The 20,269-nt window shown below is 38.1% G+C and overlaps 1 protein-coding gene across 2 annotated transcripts in view; it reads left to right on the plus strand.

The window, feature by feature from the left end:
• rabgap1l (RAB GTPase activating protein 1-like) overlaps positions 1 to 20,269 on the plus strand; it is a 113,956-nt gene that overhangs the window by 63,183 nt on the left and 30,504 nt on the right. For both annotated transcript variants that reach the window (XM_058074388.2, XM_078789958.1), the window contains exons 14-18: positions 4,088 to 4,201; positions 9,482 to 9,556; positions 11,869 to 11,994; positions 14,049 to 14,192; positions 19,390 to 19,431. In XM_058074388.2, coding sequence (XP_057930371.2) covers positions 4,088 to 4,201; positions 9,482 to 9,556; positions 11,869 to 11,994; positions 14,049 to 14,192; positions 19,390 to 19,431 — 501 coding nt within the window. The remainder of the gene's footprint in view (positions 1 to 4,087; positions 4,202 to 9,481; positions 9,557 to 11,868; positions 11,995 to 14,048; positions 14,193 to 19,389; positions 19,432 to 20,269) is intronic.

The following is a 20,269-nucleotide window of genomic DNA, read 5'->3' on the forward strand; positions in this document are numbered from 1 at the left end:
CAGTTGTGCTTAAAACTGTTCAACGGACTGGTCTTTTTTTAATACTGGTATTGCAAGGTTAATTTTGATGTTTTAAAGGTTACAGCCATCATTTTCACACTCAGTTTACCAGAACTCAACCCTCTTGTGATTTCAATTCATTTGTGATGTTCTACCATGAGGTTCAGTGACATTTAAACAGTCGCAGTCAAAGGTTGGAAAGTACAGTAGCTTTGAAATTTGTGTACTCTGTGTCCAGAGCTGGGTTTTAAATGTTTTATTTAAAAGACAATGCATATTTATTATATGCTGTGCACATTTCTGTACGTGATTCAACTGTGTAACTTCATAGATTATTTAAATGTTTTGGGCACTGTGACATGAGCAGTCAAGCTCCAATGTTCTTGTGCACATTCAAAAGGTCATACGCTTGGAGAGACTGCCTTTTGTAACACGCAGTAAAGTTGCTGTCGAAAATAATGCAGGGCGCAATAAAACAAAGAAACCACCACAAGGAACTCCAGGGAGCCAAAAATAGTTTTCGTTCGTTTCCTCATATTACAGCCCTATGATCAATTTAGAAACTAAGAAGAACACCTTTGGCACATGTGTCAACTTTGCATCACATTTGTCAATCAGTAATCGTATGCACGAGAGGCACAGAGAGATAATGATGCATCGCTACAATCGAAGAGAGCATGTTTGGTACGGAAGCCGAAAAAACGGCCACAAGGTGTTTGAATTATGTGCACTATGTGGCAACCAGGAAGTGAAAAGGCTTGGACCCATTACGCATTGAAGGGATCGCAATCTTGCGCATGCGTGCGGAAACGTGTGCGCACACACATTTCAGTTGCAAATATGAAAATTGTAAATAGTTCATATTTAGTCATTTAATAGTTGACTTTTCTCCTTTTTTTTGTTGAGAACTGATATTTTGCTGAAACTTACCGAGATTCTACTGCTGATTACCAAAGAACGGAAAACGCTCTGATGAGAGTCTAATTGTTCTTTTGGTGTATACCATGTCTATATAGCCCAATATATTCTATGTGCCTTGTAAAATCAGTCAAAATAATGAAACATGGCCAGTACCGAGCTGCACGGTATTGGAGTGGTTAGCATGTAGGCCACACAGTCAGGAGATCTGGAAGACTTGGGTTTGGTTCTCTGCTTGGGCATCTACAGTGTTAATATTAACTAAATTGTTGGGTTTTTCTTTTTTTTTTAAGAAAATAAATTTGCCATATAGGCTGCACGGTGTGGAGACCCGAGTTCGATTCCACTGCCATAGTCAAAGAGTGCAGGGGAACTTGTTCATTTCCTAAACTAACCTACATAAATATGCAGAGGCATTTTTTTTATATTTAAGAAAAAAAACAGTCTGCGTTTAAGCTTTTGTTGTCAAGTGTCGACTATCAATATCGAAGTCAACGGTAAAAATGTCATGTGATCAAAATTTAGTCAGACCATTCTGACTAAATAAGGTGTTGCTGAGCATACATTTTTTTTTACAAAGAATGCTTTTGTATTTGTTATAAATAGCCTATTTTGATGCACGGCGGTCGTGTGGTTAGCGCAGAGAACTCACAGCTAGGAGACCCGGGGTTCAATTCCACCCTCGGCCATCTCTGTGTGGAGTTTGCATGTTCTCCCCGTGCATGCGTGGGTTTTCTGCGGGTACTCCGGTTTCCTCCCACATTCCAAAAACATGCTAGGTTAATTCGCGACTCCAAATTGTCCATAAGTATGAATGTGAGTGTGAATGGTTGTTTGTCTGTGTGTGCCCTGTGATTGGCTGGCCACCAGTCAGCATCAGGGTGATTGGCATAGAACAGGGGTCGGGAACCTTTTTGGCGAAAAGAGCCATGAAGGCCAGATATTTTAAAATGTGTATCTGTGAGAGCCATATACATTTTTTTAAACATTGAATACAATAAAATGTGTGCATTTTTATGTAAGACCAACAGTTTTAGATAATGGGCTCTAATTACGTAGACCAGGCACACTACCCCACGCCAATGGGGTGTGGCCACCACACTTTCGTGAGCAGCACAGTGTCTAATAATAAATCAAATACTTGTTGCCATTAATACAACTTCTGCTGCTGCATAGTTTTGCACCGTACTCAGTATATTTCATTCTTTTGGCCATCTTTGTCAGAAGGCTTGGTTCTGCAGCTTTAGCTATTTGACTAAAGGAGGAAAGTTTACATTTACATGTTTTTATGACATCTCAATGACCGAGGTAGACTACTGCATTACCCAGTAATAATCAAGTTTTGGTGTTTGACCTGGAAAATATCATCAGGAAAGATAGATATGGTTGGCCGTATTGCAGCAGAATATAGATGGACGAATTAAAATGCATAAGAAAGTTGTTGATTTTGAATATTATTTTTAACAGTCATTTCTGTGATGGTTTACTTTAAAATGTTAGCAAAAATACATTTTTATTGTGGTAAGAAATGCTTGAGAGCCAGATACAGTCATCAAAAGAGCCCTACCTGGCTCCCGAGCCATAGGTTCCCTACCTCTGGCATAGAAGATACATGGATGGATGGCCGGTATCATGGTGGCTTTTGAAAAATAGCTGGGATTGAATGAGTTAAAAAAGAGCCGTACCATCATTGCCTTCATGCATGAAAAGCTGTTGTTTGTGCATCTGTAGAAAAATAATAATTCACTGTATTGCTGTTGCATTCATCTTTAACAATAAGGACCACCCCCATAGTATTACACTCAATTTTGCCTGCTTGCATATAGGAAATGACTGACATTTAAACGTAAGGACGTTTATATCTGTATTAAGGCACTCAAGATCAATCACTAAACCATTTGTCACCGAAAATAATTTTCTCCGCATTTTAATAGTCCCATATTATTTCCATAGTGCAGCACATGCGTACCATCATTGCCTTCATTCATGAAAAGCAGTTGTTTGTGTGTCTGCGGAAACACAATGGACATTCATCCTCAAGTAGGGACCACTCCCACGCTACAAATCTCATTAAAGCGTTACGCTAAATTTTGCCTGCAGCTTGCATATGAAAAAAGGCTGATGTGTAAAAAATAAGAATCTTATCTGGATGAAGGTGCTAAAGACTGATGATCACTAAACCATGTGTCACCGTACATAATTTATTCTGCATTTTTGTAGTCTCTTATTATCCTCCTAAGTCCAGTACAAGGCCCACATAATGTAGACAGAACCAAAACTATTTTGCTGTTATATATATATATATATATGACATTTTTGATGTTTACATCTTCCACCATGGCATTATCCAATGCCAAAAAGGTCTCTCCTCATATTTCAAAGTTAAAGCCCTTTCCATTTTCAAGCTCTATTTCTGCAAATTGATTCTGAGAAGTACAGTCGGCTTGTGTTCTATCACGCCGTAACACGAGGGAGGCTTTTAGTATTCATTATGCGGCATATCAATGACCCCCGACATACTGTACAGGCAGAGTGATAAATAAATATCTTCAGTAACAAGGAGAACAGAGTCCTGCAACAGATGGTATGGCTCCAGCAGAGACCCGACCTCAACATCATCGAGTCGGTTTGTGATTTTATGATGAAACAGTCATGGGCGGCCAAAAAAATTGTGTGGCAAGAACCTTGAACTTTAAACAAGGAGCATTGATACAGCTTCACAAGAAAAAAAAACAATATAAGGGAAGTGGAATGAAGGTAAAAGGATCACAAGCAGGATAATGCAGCGTTTTTTTTTTTTGCCAATGCCTCTGCATAAGATGATTCCGCCATTTTTTTTTGTTGTTGTTGTAAAGTGGCAACAGACATGACATTTCTCTCGCATTCTCCCTCTTTTTGATATGCTCAGCCTTCATTTTTTTTTCTCCTCTCTCTCTGATACACACATCAAGGCCAGTCATGCTCAGGGTTGTTCATGTGCGGCTTACACAGAGTTATAAAACTGCGTTGAAGAAAAAGCCTCAGCGAGAGGAAACAATCGTGTTCACATGAAGGAGGTGCAAAATGACACAGAATTTACATCAGAAAAATTGGACTGAATAGGTATAATTTGTTTTTATTGTATTGAAAAGTCACTGTACAGGAAAATTAACTATTGCACTTATTTCAGGATTCAGCTCAGGAGGGTGTAATCACCAGAGACATCCACCGTACCTTTCCTGCACACGACTACTTCAAGGACTCTGATGGAGATGGACAGGATTCACTATACAAGATTTGCAAGGTGAGAATGAATACAAATATAAAAACCGGGCTATTTAAAAAGCCTCTTTCTTATCAACTTTTCACATGAATGCTGTAGAAATCCTCCCCCTGAAGACTCTCAGTGGGTTTCGAATAGAGGATAAAGGAATCTTAAAGAACCAAATCATAGAATGAGAACCAGATTGTTTATTCCTGACAACAATACCTAATACAGACATCCGGGCTTATCTGCAGTCCCTGTATACCTACAAGTAGGCAGGTCTTATTACAGCGCAGCTGCAAAAAGCACACTTCCTTTCCCTGCCCGGTCTTTTATACACTCAAGATTGTGTAAGAGGCTGGAGTCCTGGACCAACCAGCTTTCACCACTGCCCTTGCTTGAACCGCTTCTTTCATGGTGTTTCTGCTTTCGTTTGTTCGCAAGGGCATCAAGGCGTCTGGGCGTCTCGTTTTCACCTTAACTGTCTGTTGTCATGTTAGTCCTTTTTTTTTGTGTGGGTGCATGTATTAGTATTTTACTTTTGTCTTTATTTGTGAGACTATGTGTTTGTTTTAGCTTTGATCTTTAGCTAGCAAAATTGAGCAAATATTTTCAATGCTTAAATAGCCTAATTGTAATTGATGGGTAAATTCTTTACAGCCGATTTCAATCACCAAATTGGAGAGGTCATCACACTATTTAGTTTGAGTCATCCCTCTCTACATCTACGCTATCTCACGCTATTGCGGGTTTTTGAAAATTAATTAATTAGTAAACGAACGCTCTTTCGTGGTTGACTATGGCCAATCATCAGTAAAAAGATATTGAAAGACAAGTTAAATGTAGTGTTCTGGTCCAGGGGTGGGCAAACTTTTTGACTCGCGGCCCGCATTGATATGACAAAATTTACGGGGGGGGGGGGGCAGACTATATATTTTACACGTAATTGTATCTGTAAAATTGTCATGCAATCTGCTATTATTATTTATTATTTTATATTTCTATTTAAATATTTTAAAAATATATTATAATAATCACAATAAAATTAAAATAATAATTATTATATTATTATTATGTAAAATATGCAAATATAACAATAATATTATATATAATTAATATAATAATTAGCATTAATATAATAATTATAATAATCATAATAGTTCTAATAATAATTATAATAATCTAATAATTATTATTATTATTATAATTATTATAATAATATATATAATATAATATTATTATTAATAATAATAATAATTATTATTATTATGTGCTTGTGTCCCTTTTTCAGGAGCACTTTGTAAACAACAGACCATGTCAAAAAACGAAATTGATAAAACCATCAAAAGGTTGGCTCAGGCCATGATGCCAGGTTGTATGTTGAGTTTAAATGAAATACTTTGGAAAGATTGGGCGGGCCGTATTCAAACACTTGGCGGGCCGGATGTGGCCCCCGGGCCGTAGTTTGCCCACCCCTGGTTCTGGTCACTCGGCATCAGTAATGTTACATTAATTGAAGACATTACCTTACATTACATTATCTTAACAATGCACGGAGTCGGCCACGTCATGTCCGACATGATCAAGTACTCTTGATAGTACTGGGTTTTTGCTTGTATTTAAGATAAACTTACATAAGCGTCTGTCCGCTCATTGGTCCATCAATGAATCTCTTGCTGATTGGTCCGTGTTTGTGTAACAGTGATGGAAATTTTTGTTCAACTTTTTGGGATGCTCAATGACGTTCACGAGCACTAAACTTAACATGTAGTATGAATTCCGCTTGTCTTGGCTGGATGGTGACTCGCGCTAATCGCCCTGTCTCACGGGTTCCATTGAACATTAATGGAGTCCAGATAACGTTGAATCATGTGTTTGACGCCCATAATACGCAGTCTGATGATCACTGCAGGGACACAAGCTCACCAGCTATCTAGTTATCGTCCAATTTATTGACTGTATTCAAAACTGGAGATTGGGATTAAAACCGAGTGGGGCGGGGGAGCCAAAAAAATTACCACTTCCACACAGAATGGCACTTCTTTTCTTATCACTCTATCATATCAGACATGCCATGTCTGATTACAATGCCGTGTGACGGTAATCTAATGCCACGATGGAACATTATTGACACTTGTATTGTAGAACCGCCATAAATACATTTTTTGCAGACCACCACAGATAAATGAATTCATGGGAAACACTGTAGTACTGCCCAGAAAAGCCTCTAGATCTGCTTGTTATCTTTTGTCTTTTGAAAATGTTGTCTAGTTCTTAGGAAACTGTAAGTTGCAGTACCTGTAAGCACCAAGTTGGCTGATCTCTGTGGGACTGATTAATATCATATACATGCACCTAATAACCTTCGACAGGATTAGCGATGCTTGTCGTTGTAAAGTGTACTACTGAAGCAAAAATAGCTTGAAAGGAGTGAATTTTGAGTACTAAGAAACACCTTATGGGTATCAGGATGTTCTTATTGATAAAAGTCAAGTAGTTTTTTTTTTTTAAGTCGAACGTCTCACCTGTGTGGTTTTTGACTATCAGCACTGTGGGAGGACCTGTCAGAATGAGTTTACATCCGGTCTGAACCCAAGTAGGTCAGTGGCGAGCTAGCCTTCATTTATATGCAAATTCATGTAGATTTACTGCTGATAAGGTTGGCTGGATCTTGAGGCATGAGTGGGTTACAGGCGCAGAGGATCCAGGACCCATTGTATATTCATCCTCACATGAATCTACTCAGTAATATTTGTGGAGTCTTTAATTTTCTAACCTTTATTCTCTCGGAAAGGTCAGTTGAGATGTATGAACTTTTCTACTGACAGCCTCCTCCGTTTTGCTCATGTTTCATTCGGTCCCGCTTTGGTCTAACATGTAAGAAGCAAAGGCATCCAATGGTGATCATTAAGAAGGCCTCCTGCAGCAATCAGGGGTTAAGTGCCTCGCTCGCGGACATTTTGACAGTGAGTTGCTGAGTAAAGAAGAACAACACTTATTCTCAGCTTGAGTAAGTACTTAAAAACCTTTGAGTCCTTGATAGATTTACTTTTCACAACATTTCCATGGAAACAGAACATCACGATAGTGGTAAGGAAAAAGATGTGCCTCATCAACCAAGCAAATGTTGCATGTCTAAGTGATCACTGAGGGAATACATTAACTCCTAATTACACACACTTGTTCACTCATTTTCCTACCTGATTTCTGCATGAAAATACAGTGAAAACTTCTGCTTACGCCTTTAAAACCGAAGCAAAACTTTGACTTTAAGAAGTAAAACCATCCAATCACAGAGCACATAGAGTTGCAGTCAGATGTTCCTCAATTATTTTATGTCCTGTCCCCGCTGTACAGACTGAACTCAGAACTGAAACCAGCAAAATCGAACAAAATGTATAGCAGCGACCCCTGACAAGCATATAAAAAAAGAGTGAAATTGCATGCCGGGTACAACAAATTCATACGTGCTGGCAGGTCTGTTCACGCCCTCCCCTGACAACTTACAACTACCACCTTCTTCTTTCTCTTTCGGCAATTCCCTTCGGGGGGGTCGCCACATCCAAACCCGTCTTCTGCATCTATCTCTCTCTCTCACACCAACTAGCAGCATCCTTCTACCAATATATTCACTATCTCTCTTCTGGACGTGTCCGAACCATCTCAACCTGGCCTCGCTGACTGTATTTCTATAGGTCTCTAACATGTAATTTCCCTCTGATGTACTCGCTCCTGATCCTATCCATCCTGGTCACTCTCAGTGAGAACCTCAGCATCCTCATCTCTGCTACCTCCAGTTTTACTTTTTAAATAGAATATTTATCACTCATGATGAGAGGATGAGACACGTTTTTTAAGGAGATTTTTTCATGTCCAAGTACATTTTCTGATTGAGGTCTGTTTGTAAAGTAAAGCTTTTTTTTTTAACATGCTACACCAGCGAGACATTTGTCAAAATACTTATTTCAGGCCGAAAATGCACGTATAATTTACTTTCACAACGGTCGTGGGGGGTGCTGGAGCCTATCCCAGCTGTCTTTGGGCAAGAGGCGGGGTACACCCTGGACTGGTTGCCAACCAATCACAGGGCACATACTCTATCTCACATGTAATGTCCCTCTGATGTACTCGCTCCTGATCCTATCCATCCTGGTCACTCTCAGTGAGAACCTCAGCATCCTCATCTCTGCTACCTCCAGTTTTACTTTTTAAATAGAATATTTATCACTCATGATGAGAGAATGAGACTCCTGATCCTATCCATCCTGGTCACTCTCAGTGAGAACCTCAGCATCCTAATCTCTGCTACCTCCAGTTCTACTTTTTAAATAGAATATTTATCACTCATGATGAGAGAATGAGACTCCTGATCCTATCCATCCTGGTCACTCTCAGTGAGAACCTCAGCATCCTCATCTCTGCTACCTCCAGTTCTACTTTTTAAATAGAATATTTATCACGCATGATGAGAGAATGAGACTCCTGATCCTATCCATCCTGGTCACTCTCAGTGAGAACCTCAGCATCCTCATCTCTGCTACCTCCAGTTCTACTTTTTAAATAGAATATTTATCACGCATGATGAGAGAATGAGACTCCTGATCCTATCCATCCTGGTCACTCTCAGTGAGAACCTCAGCATCCTCATCTCTGCTACCTCCAGTTCTACTTTTTAAATAGAATATTTATCACTCATAATGAGAGGTATTGGAAGGCACCTTCTTTTTCATGTAAATCGTCCGACACTGACCGATAGTCGATCGACCGAAGCATCCCTAGTATTATTAGTATAGTTATTTTAAAAAAAAATAAAAGTAGAATAGGGGAGGAGTAGAATACATGGTGCAAACAGTTTTGTGTCAAGATTGTAATGAAATAGGTCTACCGTAATATTTGACCCCTCTAAGCCTGTTATGTGCTCACTCTAACAAATTTAGATTTCTCCCACCAGGACCTCCCTCACCCATCTGTCAGCCTACACGTCTCCTCGCTGAGTTGGGGATGTGTGAATACCACACTCAATCAAGCATGTCAGCATGGATATTATACTTCAGACAGCTCCACAAGACCTCTCCATTACCTTCACATCAAACCCCACATTAGCCAAAATGATCAGGAGTGGACTTCTGGAGGTCCACATTAATTTCTCATAATGTCATGAAAAATGGAATTGGCCCCTTTAATGAAAAGATATTTGACTCCTAATACAGCCAATTACTCTGCAGATCATCATCATGGGATAAGTTTTGAGTTATCCCGATGTTATAATTTGATGTTAATTGTTATTCATAAATGTATATCTCTTTGTTTCTCTCCAAGGCCTATTCCGTCTATGATGAGGAAATTGGTTATTGCCAGGGTCAGTCGTTCCTTGCAGCTGTTCTGCTGCTGCATGTAAGTACTATTTTAATGTATTTAACCATCACCAGTGTTGTAATAATACTTTTGCATGATGATATGCCCGAGTTCGATTCCACCCTCGCCCATCTTTGTGTGGAGTTTGCATGTTCTCCCCGCGTGGGTTTTCTCCGGGTACTCCGGTTTCCTCCTACATTCCAAAAACATGCTAGGTTAATTAGCGACTCCAAATTGTCCATAGGTATGAATGTGAGTGTGAATGGTTGTTTGTCTATATGTGCCCTGTGATTGGCTGGTCACCAGTCCAGAGTGTACCCCGCTTCTAGCTCGAAGACAGCTGGGATAGGCTCCAGCACCTCCTGCGACCCTCGTGAGGATATGCGGTAGAAAATGAATGAATGAATGATCGATTAGCTTCAAGATCGGGGTGTGCAAAGTGTGGCCCAGGGGCCACTTGTGGCTCATGGTTGTTGTTTTTTTTTTTATTGGCCCACAGCGCGTTCTAAAAATAGAGTCAAAATATTAAAAGAAAAAGTCCAAATTTACAAGAATAATGTCATAGTATAAGAAAAAAAATAACATTATTCAAGTTGCATGAAGTTGAAATTTTAAATAATGTTTTTTGAAGATGCAGTATTATGAGACAAAAACAAAACAGTTGTAATTTTTGCAAAATTAGGTTGCGGAAAAAGTCAAAATATGAAGTCAAAATATTAAAAGAAAAAGTCAAAATTTACGAGAATAATGTCATAGTATGAGAAAAAATAATATTCAAGTTGCATGAAGTTGAAATTTTAAATAATGTTTTTTGAAGATGCAGTATTATGAGACAAAAACAAAACAGTTGTAATTTTTGCAAAATTAGGTTGCGGAAACAGTCAAAATATGAAGTCAAAATATTAAAAGAAAAAGTCAAAATTTACGAGAATAATGTCATAGTATAAGAAAAAAAATAACATTATTCAAGTTGCATGAAGTTGAAATTTTAAATAATGTTTTTTGAAGATGCAGTATTATGAGACAAAAACAAAACAGTTGTAATTTTTGCAAAATTTGGTTGCGGAAACAGTCAAAATATGAAGTCAAAATATTAAAAGAAAAAGTCAAAATTTACAAGAATAATGTCATAGTATGAGGAAAAAATAACATTATTCAAGTTGCATGAAGTTGAAATTTTAAATAATGTTTTTTGAAGGTGCAGTATTATGAGACAAAAACAAAACAGTTGTAATTTTTTGCAAAATTAGGTTGCGGAAAAAGTCAAAATATGACGAAATAAAGTCATCACTGCCATGCGATTGGGTGGAGACAAGTCCAGGGTGTACTCTGCCTCTCGCCCAAAGTCAGCTGGGATAGGCTCCAGCACACCCCCTTGAAAGCATACTGGCAATGAAAGCAATACAAAAATTGAGATGAGCAGTAAAATGTGAGGTTATACGAAACGGGCAACTAAAGGGGAACAATGCTGATACAGACAAACGTCGTCAGTTAGGAGGGAGGTTTTGTAGAATGGGGGAGGCACGCAGGTTAAAATGAAGGAAGAAGCAGAAGGGAGAGGTTGTGGAGGAGATGTCAGGAATATTAATTGGAGCTCAGGTTCACCTGCAGGAGCACATTCAGCCCCAAACACACTGTCACTGATTAAATGCCACCTCATGGTCCATGTGTGTGTGCGCATGCGTGTGTGTGTGTGTGTGTATGTGTGTGTATTAGCAGGAGTGAGGAGAAACCAACCTTGATAGCACATAAACACTCCCCACAACTTGCACCTTCATCCAAGCAACATGGACACATCAAGTTTGGCTTTCACATACTTGTTTAGACGGCGGTGGAGTGGTTAGCGCGCAGACCCCGCAGCTAGGAGACCAGGGTTCAATTCCACCCTCGGCTATCTCTGTGTGGAGTTTGCATGTTCTCCCCGTGCATGCGTGGGTTTTCTCCGGGTACTCCGGTTTCCTCCCACATTCCAAAAACATGCTAGGTTAATTAGCGACTAAGTACTATTTTAATGCATTTAACCATCACCATTGTTGTAATAATACTTTTTGCATGATGATATGCCCGAGTTCGATTCCACCCTCGCCCATCTTTGTGTGGAGTTTGCATGTCCTCCCCATGCATGAGTGGGTTTTCTCCACTTTCCTCCCACATTCCAAAAAACATGCTAGGTTAATTAGCAACTCCAAAATGTCCATAGGTATGAATGTGAGTGTGAATGGTTGTTTGTCTATATGTGCCCTGTGATTGGCTCTCGTGAGGAAAAAGCGGTAGAAAATGAATGAATGAATGAAACCATGGGTGACAAATGAATTATTTTGTTCTAAAATTGCTATTATTTCCTGTTTCAGATGCCGGAGGAACAGGCCTTTTGTGTGTTGGTGAAAATCATGTTTGAGTACGGCCTCAGAGCTCTGTACAAGAACAACTTTGAGGACCTTCACTGCAAGTTCTATCAGCTTGAGAGACTCATACAGGTTTGCAATATGTTTTTTTTTTCAAATATGTTCAAATGGGTAGCCCGTATTAATCATCTATAATAATATAATTTAATAATAATAGAGATGTATATGCTGATTTCAGACTAGGTCATGTATATGTACCTCCACCGCCCTGCTCAACTGTGCTGTGCAACTTTCAGTACAAGGGCTAGCAACCCATGTGCCAATAATCAATCAAGATGCTAGAAAACCTAAACTCAGGAGAATGTTACGTGTGGCTAGATGACTCGTGTTCCTGGTAAATCACTCGTCTTACTAGACTAACCTGTGATTTATGAGCTGGCCGGACTCATTCCTTAAACACTGGAGAACAGTGGCGTAATTCTTCACGAGTTTCCGGCGATGTATGCCTTCTCTGCTTTTGTTTTTTCTTTGAAATACATTAAGGTGGCCAGAAATATTTCATTATTAAACAAAGCAAAATTTGTTCTCAATCAGAAATCACTCCACACTCTTTATTGCTCTCTGGTTCTACCATATCTTACTTATTGTGTGGAAATATGGGCTAATAACTATAAAAGCAATCTTCACTCGCTAAATGTACTGCAAAAAAAAAGGTCAGTAAGGATAATTCATAATGCCGCCTACAGAGAACATACTAACTCCTTATTTCTAAAATCACTAATACTTCAACTTGCTGATATAGTTCATCTTCAAACAGCTAAAATAATACATAAGGCTAAAAATAACCAATTAGCTAAAAATGTCATCCAATACTTCTCTACAAGAGAGGAGAAATATGATCTCAGGGAAGAAGTACATTTGAAACACTTCTATGCTAGGACTACGTTATGCTAGCCATAGCATTTCAGTATGTGGAATCAAACTATGGAATGGATTGAGTAAGGAAATCAAACAATGCACAACGATGAGCCAATTCAAGAAACAATACAAGCAGTTGATGTTTGCTAAATACAAGGATGAAGAGTCTTGGGGGAGTCTTGTACGGGATAAAAAATAAAAAAATTTAAAAAATGTTTAAAAACACCCAAAAAATTAATAAAAATTAATAAAATAAATTAATAAATAAAATAAATTAGCTAAATACAAGGATGAAGAGTCTTGAACCAGTCATGATGTGCTATATATATCACTATATTGACACTTACTATGGTACACATTATGGCGTTGGATGCTCATATCACCGAGTACTTTGGTACGGGATAAAAAATAAAAAAAATGTAAAAATGTTTAAAAACACCTAAAAAATTAATAAAAATTAATAAAATAAATTAATAAATAAAATAAATTAGCTAAATACAAGGATGAAGAGTCTTGAACCAGTCATGATGTGCTATATATATCACTATATTGACACTTACTATGGTACCCATTATGTCATTGGATGCTCATATCACCTCGTATTTCGGTACGTGGTACATTATTCAAAACAATAACAAAAAAAACTTAAACTGTATTATGGAAAGCAGGAAGTGAACAAATGTAACAGTTACTGATTGTAAAAGTACCAGATGGAGGGGTAGGATTTAATAAGCTTTGCTTCTTCCTACTCCTTTTGGACATGTGGAACTGTGAACTGATTATGTGATGCATTCAATTGTAATCTGATGCATGTTCAAATGAAATAAAACCATTACCATTAAGTGTAATATTTTTCTCTATATTTTTGACACCCATGTTACCGTTTGATTAGCCTAATTAGGTTCATAAGCAGGAACACCTGAATGAGCTATTGTTTGTTTTTGCACACAATTTAAAATTATTCAATTTTTTTTCAATCATTCAATGTTATCTTTTTTGTCGTTTTTTTTCCCCTGGATGTACACATGTTAGCATTGACAGCGAATTGATAGTGTTTAGGTTGCAGCTATTGATCAGCGTTATCAGTGCTTGTTTTCGCTCTTTGGCCAATTGAATCTTTTATTAGCTCGAGTACAAGCTTTGGCAGATATTAAAACAACTGTTTTTTTTTTTTTAAAGTAAAATATTATTTTCAGCCATCATAGCAGTTATACAAAACTAAAACCCTATTTTTTTTATTTTTTTTTTTGTCTTTATACTTTCTATAGGAACAGCTACCCGATCTATGGTCCCATTTCCAGGAACTGAACCTGGAGGCACACATGTATGCCTCCCAGTGGTTCCTCACCCTCTTCACGGCCAAGTTCCCCCTTTGCATGGTTTTCCACATCACCGACCTGCTGCTCTGTGAGGTACAGTTGAAAGCGTTGCACTATATTATAATGAAAGTCCTGGGAGAGGTTCAAGGGAAGGGTCATTCTTCTCTAAAGGTGAACAGTAAGGGGAAAAAGAGAGAAGAGTTTCAAGAAAGGTTAAGGCAGAATGGGCAGAGGTTAGTTAGAGCTTAGTGTGTGCAGTTGTTTGGAATGAATATGAGGAAAAAGGACAGGAGGGATGGAGTTGGTCGGATGATGCTCAGTAGGTGTCAGTGGCCAGCTAGAAAGCAGTAGGAAGCCCAGCTCTACCACTGTCGGCGCTAATCCATATTGGATGCACTTTGCACTTTCATTTGATCTGCCCGTGCTGTCTAATCGTTAAAGATGCAACTATCAGGCTTTTAGGTTGATAACATTGTAGATTTAAATATATTAGCGTTTTATACTCTTGTTCTGAAATACATTTTGACAAAGATTTGCTCTGTGAAAGTCAATTGTTTATTACAGAGCGTTTTGTTAAAAAATTAGGGCCGTCAATCGATTGCAATATTTGATCGTGATTAATCGCATTTTTTGTCTGTAGTTAACTTGCAAATTAATCACATTTTTTTTGTCTGTAGTTAACTCGCAATTAATCACATTTTGTCCATAGTTAACTTGCAATTAATCACATTTAATCACAGATGGAAAATAAGTTTTTATCTATATTAAGTAAGGAAAATCTCTTTGTGGTATAAATAATTTGATGTACAACTAGAACGCATATTTTTGTATTACTATTTTTCTTTATTATTACCATATTAGCTCTTTGGTCCCAAATGCTAATGTGCATATTTGCATGGTGCACAAGCCCCAGGCTCATACTGGTGGATGGTGGCTCTGTATTCGTTTAGCGTGTTTCATTTTATATTGTTCCTGTCCTAGTTTGACACAATACACAATATATAAGTACAATTATATGACTGTAATGTACATATGTTTTGGTGATGTGTTGGAAATCTTTCCTGGTGACGAGCTAGTGTGCTGCTAATGCTATTAACATGCATAATCATAATCATAGTCATAATCATATTGACACAAGCCTCCTTGGCTATGGCTGCTAGTAACTAGCAGCTCGCAGTTCAAAGCAAAAAGTCAGATATACTTTTTAGTTGGGACACTATGCCAAGGTACCACTGTATAAATGACAATAAAAAAAAAATCCTGCAGTGCTCTTGTACATTCTCACTTCTCTACGGTAAACTGACCGGAGCTAAACTGACCATTTAAAATACCATTTTTTTTCACCACTTACTGTCAATATTTGTTCCCACTTGTGGCTCGACATCCACATGGACCGATGGTTAAAAACAGGATGTGCGCACATTAATTGCACGTCAAAAAAAACAAAAAAAATGTGCCATTCAAGGAAATTTCCGTGAATGCGTTTTCACTCAATGCTCTTTTCAAAAACATGAACTCGGTCATGCTGAACATTTTCGCAGACACAGAAAGTGTCTCATCAGTCTCATCAGCGTTAGGGGATCAAAACAAACTCTTCCAATCACTCCTGATTCTCAACAGCTCCTTAATATTGCATCTAATGCCTAAAAATTATTCATAGAGTTATCAAAGGGGATTTAGATTCTCCAGTGAGACACCTTATCCCACTCATTAAAAAGTATCATCCCAAGAATATCCCAAGAATCCCACCTGTTCTTACTAAGAACAAAGGTTGCACCCCCTCTTTGTTAGGTAGCACTTTGACATGGCGGTCTTTCTGACATATAAAACAAGCACGATCCAATAGTATCCAAAATGAAACATGCCCATGCAATTCCCTTGCCTGCCCGAAATGTTCTTCCAGTCTACCTTCCTATATATTGTCATTTATTCTACTTCTGGTCCTTCCTATTTTCTGCTCTCCCACTGGCCTCCAGCAGAACAATAAGAAGCTTCCCAGGTTTTTCTCAACCAATGAGCCGCATGATAAGAATCTGCTCGTTAAACCTTCATTCTCATCTCCTGCTACTCTTGACAGCTGTTTTCCTCATGCTTCATTTCTTCATTTCACTTCTAATTTTGCTGTTTCTGTGCTTTCTCAGTGCTCAATTCCGACTGTATAGTAGAAATAATTCTTTCTCGGGTCACTTTGTTCCCAGCAGAAAATATGTTTTAAGTGCATGGCCGGTCTTTTAAGTAAAATTTTTAACATTGTTCAGTGTCATATAACTCTAATTTAGAGACATAAACTATAGGGATATTTAAACTTTGAATTTTGGTGTGACTTTGGAGAAGTCTGTACCTGAAAATTGTAGGACCTAAGGGGTGTTTTAAAGCATCCAAGACACTACTGGACGTAACAGTCGAGTATTGTAAGACAGTACTACCTCACGCATTTGTGAAGACGTACTGCAGAAGGATTGCGGGACAATTCCCTGCCTTTTCCAGCAATGTCAAGCCACATGATCCTTTGTTTATTATAGTTACATCATACGGAAGCAACTAAGCTACCTGAAGGACCTGGCTGATGTTCATTGAAAAATGCTTCAGCTGGACATTCGACGTTCCAGGCTGTAAAACGACGTTCCATACATAGCAGTTTATTGAATGTGGAAATGTCAAAATATGCATTACATTGACTCCAACCTCAGGTCAATTCTGATTTGTTGTTTGTTTGTTGTTTGTGATCTGTATCAGAATTTTTTTTTTTTTATGTCAGTGTTTTCCGATTTTTTCAAATGCAACACAGGCCTTCTTGTTTATATGTAAATATAAATCCGATATGTAGCCGATGCTACTGCTGCATATATATATATACATATTTGCATATATCTGACCTATACATCAGATATTGACCTTGCAAGGCTTGGATAAAAGTACTCAAGTTCTTCTTGTCATATGTTGCTGAAACTCACCTGTGTTCTACTGCTGATTACTAAAGAACAGAAAAAGTTAAAAAGAGTTGTTTTCTGATGAAAGATGATAGTCTAATCTTTCTTTTGGTATATACCATCTCTATGTATCCCAAGAACACAATATTGTATGTGCCTTGAAAAATCTGTCAAAATTATAAAAAAAAATGTCAGACAGCAAGAGGGACAGTTTTTGGTAATGTGAACGACCACAAAAAAATTAGATTTTAACAAAAAAAAAATTTTTTTAATCCCAATTTGGCAACGTAGCCTTTGAATGCATCTTCAGAATGCCTTTGATTTGTATTCATTTAGCTTGAAAATGCTCAATTTAGGCAAAAACATCTGTAAAATTTGCTTCAATGTGCATATTTTTTAATATAATTATAACACATATTTCTAATAATAGGCCACATTCAACCACAGAAAATTAGCAAAGTTGGGAGATACCTTTTATGTGATTTTTTTATTTTTAATGACCTGTTGTGATTTTTAATGTTTACCTCCCTGTTTGACAACCAGCAAGTAGTCCAAAAAGTAGTGAAATTGAACGGTTTGTGTGTTTAGAGAAGGCCACCTGTAAAGGTTATGGCACATTTTAGGTTTGTGAGTAGTCTGTACTTATTATACTATTACTATACTATTACTATACTGTACTATTCCTCCACTTTCCCAGTCTGTAATCACAACATCGCTTTCTCTATATGGATCCTCCCTGTCCATATAAAAATCCATTTCACTCTCACACACATTCTCTGAACATTAAACTCTTGGATCCTGACTCAGCACTGCAGCGCCATCTTGAGGCCTATGTAGTGTGTGAAGACAACACACACACACACACACACACACACACACACCTCCTTATTTTTAGTGCCGCCTGGATATTTTTAGCCCTGTGTTGCCATGTGGACACATCCCAGAGAACAAGGGGGACGGTGGGTGTTCCTGTGCAGCCCTGGCATCAACTCAACATTTTCTTTGTTTGCTGAAATCACATGCATCATGATGCTGTGTATCAACAAATGAAAATCACATGACAAACAGTCATTTACATCATAATCAAATTTGCTTTGAATTTGATTATTGTATTCGCAATGTGGCAGCAAATTTGAATTAGAAGTGGTTTCTAATATGCCGTAGGTCTGTGTACAGTGCAATTTTTTTTTTTAGATATGACACATTTCTGTTAAATAAATTAGCAAAAGTTATTAGATTTCAGGAGTTCAGCTCAGATTAGCAAAGCAGACCTCCGCCAAGCGCCATAGTTTTCCCATCATAATGTCATTCATACTAAAATAATAATCTTCAGTATTAGACAAATGCCAAAAATGGTCCTATCTCAAAATACTTAAAAAATAATAATAATTCTGGATCCACACAGTGATCAGGATCACCCCCAAAATGTAATCAATATTCTTGAAAATCCATTCAGAGCTTTTCCAGTTATCTTGAACACAAACAGATGGACACTGGCAATAAAAGGTTTTTGCAGATTTTTCAAATTTATAAAATACTAAATTCAGGGTTCTAATTCATTCTAAGTTATCGTCATCAACATTCATCAGAAAGTCATTCTCTAGTGGTGAATTCTCTGAAAGAAATTATATTTTCTAATTTATTGAGATGACACGTGGGTATGGTTGTTGTTTTTATTACATTGTCCTCCAGCGCGTCTGGCTGTGTTGACACCCAGGGCTCACACTGGATCCTGATCCAATCCGTCTTGCGCCAAAGTGCCACCCACACTGAAACCGGTAGACACTGCGGACGAGCGTCCGGTCAGTGTCAGTTTGGTGTGTCACCTGAATATACAAACTGGACGTTTGAGCATTATATACAGTCACCGTGCACAAATACAGCAATATGCTGCATTCGGTCCATCACTTTTCAGACATTGACATAATAACTAGCCTTGAATACACGGAATTCTTATAAACAATAGACGTATTTGCCTGCACAGCCGCTATGTCGTAGATTTTGTTGTTGTTTTTTTTATGCGTTTGACTTCATACAATGAGTAAGTACCGAAAACATATCTTTTCTTGATGTTTATTGTTATTAAATTGACCGGAGAGTACTCCGGCGTCTGTGAATAAAAGTAAAAAACTGCCTGGAGCTGCACCGGACAGAGCTGGTGTGAGCCTACAACAGCCATTTCAATATTACGGAATGTTTCCGGTTGCCACGACTAATCCAGTGTGAGCCCGGGGTCAGTTTATGACTTTAATAAACTGAATTGTTAAAATGTTTTTTTTTTTCCTTGCTAAACTGAGGCAACGTGTATTCTCATAAGTATGTATGCACGTCAAGTATATAAACCTTCTTCTGTGTTCCAGGGTCTGAACATCATCTTCAACGTCGCCCTGGCCCTGCTCAAGGTCAGTAGCTCAAATCAATTATTCAAACATCTTCCGTTTTTAATCAAGCTCCAATACGTGTGTCTGGGTCTAATTGAATGTACGTAAGCAGATCTCATTTTTGACTTTTTCCACCTCAAAGAAACAGGCTGAAAATACTCAGATGAACAAATAAACATAGTAGGTGTCCAATAACAGTATCGTCATTTATTTAGTGACAATAAAAGCCAGATGGACTAACCACATCAGAAAAGTTGACATCAAATAGGAACGCCGTGGCTTTAAAAGTTACTTAGTGATTTTATTAATGCGGGGTAAGGAGGTCTTCTGTTAAACACACAAGCATTTTTTTGTATCAAAATAGGCTCATTCATTCATTCATTTTCTTCCGCTTATCCTCAAGAGGGTTGCAGTGGGTGCTGGAGCCTATCCCAGCTGTCTTCAGGCTGTCGCCATCCAATCACAGGGCACATATAGACAAACAACCATTCACACTCACATTCATACCTATGGACAATTTGGAGTCGCTAATTAACCTAGCATGTTTTTGGAATGTGGGAGGAAACCGGAGTACCCGAAGAAAACCCACGCATGCACGAGGGAGAACATGCAAACTCCACACAAAGATGGCCGAGGGTGGAATTTGAACCCAGGTCTCCTAGCTGTGAGTTCTCTGCGCTAACCACACGACCGCCGTGCATCAAAGTAGGCTATTTATAACAAATACAAAACCAATCTTTTTAATAATGTATGCTCAGCAACACCTTATTTAGTCAGAATGGTTTGACTAAATCTTGATCACATGACGTTTTTACCGTTGACTTCGATATTGATAGTCGACACTTGACAACAAAAGCTG

This window comes from Doryrhamphus excisus, linkage group LG4 (genome assembly GCF_037039965.1).
Source record: "Doryrhamphus excisus strain RoL-2023G ecotype Guam linkage group LG4, RoL_Dexc_Guam_v1.1, whole genome shotgun sequence".
NCBI classification, from domain to species: Eukaryota; Metazoa; Chordata; class Actinopteri; order Syngnathiformes; family Syngnathidae; genus Doryrhamphus; species Doryrhamphus excisus.